This window comes from Mus musculus, chromosome 4 (genome assembly GCF_000001635.26).
Source record: "Mus musculus strain C57BL/6J chromosome 4, GRCm38.p6 C57BL/6J".
Taxonomy (NCBI): Eukaryota; Metazoa; Chordata; class Mammalia; order Rodentia; family Muridae; genus Mus; species Mus musculus.
In genome coordinates, this window is record NC_000070.6 from 46,104,173 (window position 1) to 46,114,242 (window position 10,070).

The 10,070-nt window shown below is 47.5% G+C and overlaps 1 protein-coding gene across 2 annotated transcripts in view; it reads left to right on the top strand.

Annotated features, from left to right (window-relative positions):
* The window catches only part of Tmod1 (tropomodulin 1), a 77,093-nt gene that overhangs the window by 65,233 nt on the left and 1,790 nt on the right, over window positions 1–10,070 (top strand). For both annotated transcript variants that reach the window (XM_030253404.1, NM_021883.2), the window contains one exon: window positions 2,698–2,842. In XM_030253404.1, coding sequence (XP_030109264.1) covers window positions 2,698–2,842 — 145 coding nt within the window. The remainder of the gene's footprint in view (window positions 1–2,697; window positions 2,843–10,070) is intronic.

Consider the following 10,070-nt stretch of genomic DNA (forward strand, 5'->3'; position numbering starts at 1 on the left):
CTCTCCATCCAATCATTTGAATGTTAAAGATGAGATTAATTTATCCACAAGTGATTTATTTAATCCTCCAGTAAATCTGAAGAAGGCCAGAGTTCTTCACTGCCCAAACTCTGCCAGCTCAGTCCCAGCCTGGCAGCCCAGCCCAGCCCAGCCCAGCCCAGCCCAGCCCAGCCCAGCCCAGCCCAGCCCAGCCCAGCCCAGCCCAGCTCAGCCCTGCCCAGCCCAGCCCAGCCCAGCCCAGCCCAGCCCTCTCCCTTGGGGCTTCTTAGTGCTTTTTGCCCACTGTCAAAGTCTGAGGTCACTCCTGATCTTTTGATTCCACCCAAGCAAGTTATTCATAGTATCACAGCCACAGCCCCATGGGGTTTTAGAGGTCATGAAGCCCCAGCCTTCCCCACTAATGATGCTGAAGAAGACTCTAGAAAGAGGCAGCTGCCTTCTACTTAGATGCCTCAGGAGACAAGGGGTCTCCTCCCTCACTGGACAGTCTCTTCACTGCATGGACTCTCAATGTCTATGTCTATATATGTACATATGCATACCTGATGCCCATGGAGGCCAGAGGGCACTGGATCCCCTAGGATTGGACTTCCAGAGTTGTGTTCAAATACTTAGTCTACTTCTAATTTATTTATTTGCATCTTCTTTATATATTCTAGATACTAGGCCTTACCAGATACATTATACATTTACAACTTTTTCCATTCCGTGTTATCTTTTCCATTCTGGTGCATGCATGCATGTGTGTGTGTGAGGATGTGTATTTACGAGCACATCTGCCCATGTGTGCATGTGTGAACCCAGATGTCAACATCAGCTGTCTCTCTATTGCTCTGTATCTTTTGAGACAGGGTTTCTTGTTGAATCTGTAGACATCACTTTGGTTAGAGTGGTTGGCCTGTGAGCTTTCAGGATCTGCTGGTTTCTGCTCCTCAGCACTGGGGTTCTGAGCATGCTCCTTGCTGTGTGTGGCCTTTACATCAGGGCCTGGCGTCTAAACTCATGCTTATGCAGCAAAAACTTTACACCCAGGGCCATCTTCCTAGCTGGCTTTTTTACTACCACCATCCATTTTTTAATTATTTGACAGCCTTCTATGTTTATAATGAATAGTTCTTCTCATGTCTTCCTGCTCGCTCAGTTCCCTCTGTCTTCCACTGGAATCTTTCTTTCCAACATGTCACCTTCCAGCCTTCATGTCTTCTTTCAGAGTGTGACCCACTGGATTTAATTAGAGTAGCTTGCTTGAGTGTAGATGGGAACTTCTTTGATAGTGTTCTATGAGCATAAACAATCTACATGTTGATGAAAACTAATTTATTTATTTTCACCTTCTGATGTTTGTGCGATAGGTGTCACACCTAAAGGACCATTACTAAGACCACAAACGGTTACATCAGTGTTTTAAGAGAATCATGGTGTTGGTTCTTATCATTAGGTCTTTGATTCGCAGGCCAGAGGAGGCCTTTGGGTGTCCTCTGTCACTCTTCCGGTCTCCACTCAGCACTCAGCGCTGGGGTCACAGACACACATGGTCATGGCTGGCTGTTTACATGGCGCTGGGGATCAGCTCAGCCCCCTGTGCTTGTAGAGCAAGCACGCTATCCACTGAGTCACTCCTCAGCCCTCTTGGAGCCATTGTGAATTAATATTGATGTATGTAGTGAATCAAGGATCTAAATTCCTTCTTTTGCTTGTGCCACCACACAGCTTCACTGCAGTTTCTTGGGGCCCCTCTGTAAAGCAGTCCTAGTGGACCTACAGGCTTACATCTGGACTCCCTTCTGTTTCCTTCAGTGTCATGTCTGCCTTACACCAGCACCACAAAGTCTTAACTACCATTTGGAGTCACTTTGATATCAGAAGAGTTTGAGTCCTCTAACATTGTTTTGACCATTCTGAGACCACTTGCATTGACATGTGACTTTTAGATCACTTTGTCCATTTCTGGGGGCAGAGGGGGAGACAAAAAAAGAAAGGAAGTTGAAATTTTAATAAGGATCCCACTGATGCCATGGGTCGGTTTGGTGGCATCACCTCCTTAGCAGTAGCAGACTTCCGGCCTGTGAATATGGGCTGCTGTTGGTTTTATACTTCATAGGTTTCTTTATGGTTTCCTTTAATGGCACTCAATGCTGTCTTGTAGTTTCAGTGTCTTTTTTTTTTTTTTTTTTTTTTTTTGGTCAGCATAATCCTATATATTTTGTTCTTTTTGACATTAGTACAAAGGGACTGTTCTGGGTGCTCATCCCTACTTTGTAGACATGCAGGTGTATTTTGTTTGTTGTGCTTATTTTCTATATGCTTGATGAAACAGGGTGTGCGTGCATGCGTGCGTGTGTTCTCCTTGGGATTCTCTAGATCCAAGATTATATGATCCTAATATGCACCTTCCTCTTTAGCTTAGATGTCTTTCTTTTCTTGCTCAGTTGTCTTGGCCAGGACATCAGAACAGTTCTGTTAGAAGCAGACACGGCGGCGTTTTCCTGATCCTGGGGAAAACTTTCTGCCTTTAAGCATGCTGAGTAACAGCAGCTTTCTTTCTATGTCAGCTTCTGTGCCCAGCTTCACTCTTAGAGAGCGGGTGACACTCTCCACACAGCACCCAGGCCTTCCACGTGAAGAGGTAGGTAGTTTAGGCAAAGCACATGTGTAATTATTAATTTGTTTTTCTTTTTTTTTTTAAACAAACCAAAGAGCCAACCTTTGGGCAACAAAGTGGAAATGGAGATCGTGAACATGTTGGAGAAAAACACAACGCTCCTCAAATTTGGCTACCACTTTACCCAGCAGGGGCCCCGGCTGCGGGCATCCAACGCCATGATGAGCAACAACGACCTTGGTGAGTGTGTGCCTGTATTCTGCCTTCTTATCTACCCGGTCTATGACCCCCACCCCCACTCCAAGAGAGGCTTACAGGTCAAACTCCTGACTTTCAGGGGTATCCTGTTCTGTGTTTATGCATGTCACCCCTCCTGCCCTTCAAGTCTGTGAGCTGCCTGCCTTCAGGACCAAGGGCAAAGGCCTCTCCATTCTAGCCCAGCTCGGCACTGACTGAGCCCAGAGCTCAGCATGCCAGCTAGAGGAAATGAAATGTTGGGGTGCCCAGGCTTATCTCAGGTCTGTCCTCTTCAGAAGACCCTTCTCTAGGTCACACTGATTTCCAAACGCTCTCAGCCAACACCATCATCAAAATCCACAGCCCAGGAGATTCTGGGTGGCTCCCAAGGAAAGTTAGAAATGTGCAGTTCATAGAAAGGTAATTGCAGGGCAAGCAAGATGTCTGGGTGAGTGAATGCACTCACTGAGCAAGCGCTGGTGAACTGAGTTCAATCCCTAGAACCTACAAAGCTGCCCTTTGATCTCCATATGCACATTGAGGTTTTACGTGCACCCATAACACTAATAATAAAAATAAAACGTAAAAGTAAGTTACATTCCCTCAGTGTTTGTTGAGGGCATCCTCTCACTCCCTTTCCTAAGCAGAAAGAGGAAAAAAAAAGTCTGTCTTGACAGTGAGCTCCACCAAGCACAGGTACGAGACAGTGGGATGAAAGAAAGGCAGCATCAATCACCCACTTGCTCCCCCCCAACCCCCCGCAGGCTGATTGTTCACGAGCCCTGGGTGGAGTTGCTTACTATATGTTACTAGTGATGATAAGGAGAACAGGACACGGTGTGAGATGAAGGCAGTGTGACTGACAAAGCTGTGGGAGAGCCAGAAGGAAAAGCGAGGCATGCAGCAGCTATATTGTTTGCTAACTTGACTAATAGTGACATTGACCCCCTAGTGTCATCAACCAAGACAAACACTGTTTTCCTCAAATCCTCACAGGCTCTACCCAGGGTTCTCTGTAACTCCCAACCTTCTGCAAAACGAAAAGAGCTTAACCCTGAAGCATGGTTCAGGTGATGATCGGGCACTGTCAGATGCCCGTGGGAAATCAAGTTTACATGTACACACAATACTGATTTCCCAAAGCACACATGAAATGCAGGCACTCGCAGACCTCACTGCACAACTCATACTTACTCATACTTCCAATTGAGTGCTTCAGCTTCAGGAACCATCGGCCTAAGTGCTAAGGATGCTGGGGATACAGGCTCCTGCTCTCAAGCAGAGCATCATAGCTTGAAAAGCTCTTTGTCTACTGCTCACGCCACAGGCCACTTTTTCCAGAGCCTAGAAAAAGAGATCTCTGTCTTGGATTATCCGAGATGCCATTATTTGAAACAAAGTAAGATCAAACATAAATATGATGCAAACTTACTACAACACAGAAGTGATGGCTCAACTGAATCACTGGATGAGGCCAACTATCAGAGTATTATTGTAGGCTCAGCTGTGAGCTGGGTGTGAACCAACATTTAAAAACCCCTGAGTATTACTCGGAGAAGCGATAATCTCACATTTCCCCCTAGTTATAGATTAAGCATTTGACATGATACTCAGTGCCCACTGTCACTTGTCTTCTCTGAATCACATCCTTCTTTGGCAGAAAGAGTTTCCAGATGACTAGCCAGGAGCACTGCCGGGGTATACCAGATGACTAGCCAGGAGCACTGCCGGGGTATACCAGATGACTAGCCAGGAGCACTGCCGAGGTATACCAGATGACTAGCCAGGAGCACTGCTGGGGTATACCAGATGACTAGCCAGGAGCACTGCTGGGGTATACCAGATGACTAGCCAGGGGTGCTGCAGGGATATATACAGGAATCTTTCTGAATGAGACAGACAAGTTCTGAGACTCAGAGTCCAGGCCATAGACCCCCAACTCACATCGCAAGGACTCAAAGCTAGAGCTGACTGGATTGCAAGCTCACTCTCTACTTCCCTACTTAAGACTAAAGTCTGAGGAGGTTGGGGACCATGGCTTGGGTCACAGCCACTGTTAGTCACTTTTCTGAGAAACCTTGGTGTGACTAGGCTGTGCTGGGTGGCCTGGCATAATAGAAAGGCTAAGCTCTTGGATGTACGAAGGCTTGCCACCTTTTAGGGGAAAAGACTCAAAGGCATGCTTAAAAACTCAAGAATGCCAGCAAGCTCTGTCCAAACAGCATGAGGAAGTGATTTATGGGAGCAGAAGCCAGTTGAGCGAAGCATCCTGGTGAGGAGGGTCTTTGGCCAGCCTTGAAAGAGAAAGAGAGGCTGACAGGGATGGTCAGGAGATGACCCGGCAGTAGCTCTAGGAAGGACGGGGGTTCAAGCCTTAATAGGGGGCCTGGCCTACAGGATGGCTGTACTTTTTAGTTTTAACGTCAACTCGACACAAGCTAAAGTTGTCTGGCAACAGGGAATATCAAGCAAGGAATTGCCTCCATCAGACCGGCCTCCAGACAAGCCTGTGGGGCATTTTCTAATATGAGAGGGCCATCAGCACCCTGGGCAGATGGTCCTGGGTTGTACAAGAAAGGTAGCTAAGCAAGCCAGGGAGAGCAAGCCAGTATGCAGTGTTCCTCCATGGCCTCTGCTTCAGTTCCTGCCTATAGGTATCCTGCCCCGAGTTCCTTCCCTGATTTCCCTCAGTGATGGACTGTGATTGGACTTGGGGCAAGGAAGCCCAAGAAACCTCAGTGAAGGCATGTGGCGAGCAGGAACCATGGCTGTTTGTTGAACAGGGATGCCAAGATGAAATGATGACAGCATCCTCTAGGCACCCCGGGGGCCTGTCTGTGTACCCTAGCTGTCCCCTTGATGTTTCTCACTGGAGGATAGTCTCAGTGACACAGGCCACATTCATAGTGTTAGGTAGTGATGCATGACTTCCAGTTTGAAATGCAAATGTGTATCCATTTGCTAATTATCATTATGAGAACGACTTAGGATTCTAACCTGTACAATTGGCTTCTTCCAGCAAAAGAAAAAACGTCTACCATCTTCCTGGGGGCTCCGTCCTGCTGCCATGCTGTGGGAAAGCAGGCTCCCATGCCGCCCAGCTGGCTGTTTTATCATGACATCCTCCTGCTGGTCTCCTTGGTACGGTGGTTGTCAGCAACTCTGTGCTAGGGCACGCATGGGAAGCGAGCAGGCCTCTCCGATGTCCCTCCTGCTTCCCTCAGGGCTGGTCAGTGGCTTGGCACTGGGGCCTCTGCAGTAGTGGCTCTGCAGCTGGGGCCAGCAGGTTGGCTCTTCCTTGGGAGCGCTGAGCCAGTGCCTTTGATGGTCTATCCGGTTGCATCTTTTGGTCTTTCCCACCCTGAGCTCAGAGCACACTGTTCTTCATATGCTTATAGAACCCCAGAGTATGGTTAAAGGACAGAGCTGAGGTGTCACCTCTTGTCCATCCTGCCGTAGAGCCTCAGATGACTCCTGTCTCCATGCTATTTATAGCCCGGGTCAGGCTAAGGGTGACTCTCAGGTCCTCCGAATCTGCCATCAGCACCCTTAACAAAATCGAGACCATAGCCTCCAAGTTAGGAGTGGTGGAGGGAGGTGTGCAGAAAAGAACACATTTACAAGCAGTACATCTCTCCTTTCCCATGGTCTCAACGCCTTTCTAACGGGCACTTCAAGAGCAAACCTCAGATCATCTTTTAATTTTTAACAATAAATTAACAAGTTATAATTGTATCTATTTATGAGGTACATGTTTTAACTCAAGATTAAAAATTAGAATAATTATTATCATATTGTTAGTTAGCATAGTTAGCACCTCCTTATTTTTCCATGGTAAAATCAGTTGAAATGTACTCTTAATTTTAAAATGTTCAATGTGCCATTAGCAACCACGTTCCATATTCTGTGAAGGTCTCGAAGGAAACAAAAACGTCACTTGCTTCCTCGTGAGATTTTGACTTTTGACTCCCCCCCCCCACCGCCCCTCCCTCTCACTATCCAGCTTCTGTACCCAGTATTCTACTGGTCTGCTGCCGGATTTCTTCAGATGCCACTTGTATGTGAGGGTGTGGGGGATCTGTTTTTCTGCATCTGGCTGTTTCACTCGGCATGGCAATCCTCACACTGTGGCTGGCAGACAGCAGAGGTTTGGTGTTAAGGTCAGACAGTGTCATGCACAGATCCCATATTTTCCTTACCTGTTCATCTATAGTTGGATTCCTTATCTTGGCAACTGTGAGTCGTGCTGCGCACACCTCTATGATACAGACTTTGGATCTTTGGGGATAATCATTATGCCTAACTGGATCCCAAATAACTTTCTTCTTATCCTGAAACCATTAGGGCAAGTGTCCTTAAGGACAGCTATCCCAAGGAGAAATCTAGGTATCTCCTGGATGCTGACCAGGTTCCTGTCAGCCAGTCACCTCTGCAACTCCCACCTCCAGCCTCCAGTCCAACTGGCCACATTCCCCCGAAGCTTCCCTGACTTCAGGGCATCTGCAGATGGATATCTCCCGGTAGCACTCTTCCCAAAGCTGACCCCTCCACTCTGCTACTCAGAGGCCTTGCCAGCTGCCATGGCTCAGGCTCAACTCCCCCATGTGGCTCCCATTTCCCTTGACAGAAACAGTTGGCAGGCACTGTGATGCACCAGGCTCTCTTCTGAACATTTTCCCTATTATTAACCATATTAACCCACACTACTAACAACCGGCCATAGCCTTCTAGTATTATCCCCACTTTTTAGTAAAAATGCAGGTCTGTGGTAGGAAGAACTGAGGATTGAACAGAAAGAAGTCTCTTTTCAGAGCCCTGCTCTGTATGTCATCTAGGGAGGGCTGGCTCCTCAGGACATCCTGACAAGCCATCTTCTTGCCAGGCTAAGCATCCATTCCGGGTACCCTGAGTGCCCCCAGAAGTGCCACCAACAAACTTATTTATAGACAAGGCATTCGTGCCTTACCATTCTCTACCCTTTCTCCTTTCACAACCTAGAGAACCTAGTGACCATCTTAGAGGACTGGGCTACTTCACCCACATGTCTTACACCTCAGGGGTCTGCCAGGACACCTGTAATCTTCTGCCAAGGTTGTTCAGCGTTTGTATCTTCATCCTGGACTCTTGTGCATGTCACAGAGCACCAGGCAAGTGCTGTCTTACACAAACGAGCACAGAGTGCTTCCTAAGACGTGGGAGAGTCATCTGCCCACAAGGAGTAAAGGGAGGTCAGACAATGAATGGAGATGGGTCCTGGTGACTAGAGATCTCCTCTGGCTCTGCTAATAAACAAGGGAGCCTGTGGCTATTGCCATGGTGAACAAGGGGATATATATATATATGTGTGTGTGTGTGTGTGTGTGTGTACATACATAGATGTATGTGTACACACACACACACACATACACACACACACACACACACACACATTTATGTTGAGTTAGAGACCTGGCTTCTACTCCAAGTCACTTGCTAGAACTTTTATGGTGGGTGGCTTCCCTTTCTTGGTCCATCATCAAAATGGAAACGTAATACCTTAGTACATGGGTGCCCCTTTCTGTGAACGCCAGTCCTTAAGAACCATGCACTCGGATCTAGCCTCATGTATACAAGGAGGAAGAGTAATGGGAGTCCATCCCTCCCACCTTATGCCTCCCCAACCTGCTCTCCTTCTGTACTTTCCATCAAAGGCCAGTTTCTAAGGTTGCAGTCAGTCTGCAAATAGGTCTATGGCTTTCTTCTCTAACAGAGGAGATCCTGTGAGCATCAGATGAGATGTGGACATGTAACCAAACTACTGAAAGAGGCACTAGGCTGAAACTCAAGTAACAAGTCCTAGCCTAGTCTGATTCTACCCTTGTTGTTGTTTCTGAGACAGTTTCATGTAGCTGAGGCTGGTCTTGAACTTGCTTTGTTGCAGAGACTAGCCTTGAACTCTTGATGCTCTTACCTCCACCTCCCAAGTGCTAGGGTTACAGGGGTGTACGACCCCACTGTTTATCACTAGTTTTCTAGCTTTTAGCAAACATCATGTCCCTGCAACCATTTCCTTCACTGTCACATGCAAATGACAACATGGAGAGTCCAGAGCCTTTAGAGGGGCTTCTGTTCAAATCCTGGTTCTACATGTAAGTGGATGACTCTATGCCATGGGTATAGGGAGCTAAGGGTAGCCCGCAGACATGCTTGCACAGTTAATGTTGGGTGATGGGCTCAGATGTGGAACTGCACATCTGTACAAGACTCTTCTGTTCTTTGGATTTTGGTTTTTGCTCCTGATTCTCAAGCTGTGTGACACTGTTCGTCACCTTCAGGAATGGGGCTAGATGGTGTCTTCCTTCCAGATTGCCTACCTATCCTGGTTTGCATGCCTCCTTCTGACCTGGGATGAGGGAAGAGGGTAGGGCCCCACACTGGGCATCTGTGAGTCTGTGACCCACCTCCAGCTCTCAGCCACACCTTCACAACATGCCTGCCCCATGTGAGTCATGTATGAGTTGACTGGGGCGCTGCAACTCATGGGCTCCGAGCTGGTGGCTGCACAGCCACCTTGGCTTTGCAAGTGGAAATCATCTTACACTGACTAAACAGGTAGCAATGGTTACCTGCCTCTGCCTCTGCCACATGAGCAGGCTCCTTGAGTGTACTCTATTTCTTCTATGGCCTTCCCTGACCTTGTGTTCTCTTGCAGTGAATATAGCCTACTTCTTAGTCTTCATCAGACAATACAAGGCTCCCTCTCATTGTACCAAAGGGGTCATCCTAGCCATTCACTAAGCTTTCATCTCCTGTCTGCAATCTCCTGGCTCTGGCTCATATTTCCCTGTCTACAGGCTTCACTGTCATATGTACAGCATCTGAGCATGAATTGTCTTGCTCCTGAGAAAATGTCACTGTTAAAATATGAGGGGGCATGACAAGTGCAGGCAATTTTCAGTTATTAACATAAGCAGGAGGCAGGCCAGGCATTCCCAGAAGGAGCAAGGGGAAACATTTTTAGCTGGCGAAGACTCCAGTCTTAAGACTAGCTAAAGTTAACTTTGCTCGGATCCAGTCTTCAATTGTGGAGCTCCTGTAGGAACTGGCAAAGGCGAATGGGGGAGAGGGACTGTGTGGTCAGACATTTAGAAGAGATGTGAGGAGACTATGTACACCTTACCACAGACTCATTAGTAACCAAGGACAAACCATACAGCCTTCTTATAACTGTCTTTGAAAAGCAGACTCTGAC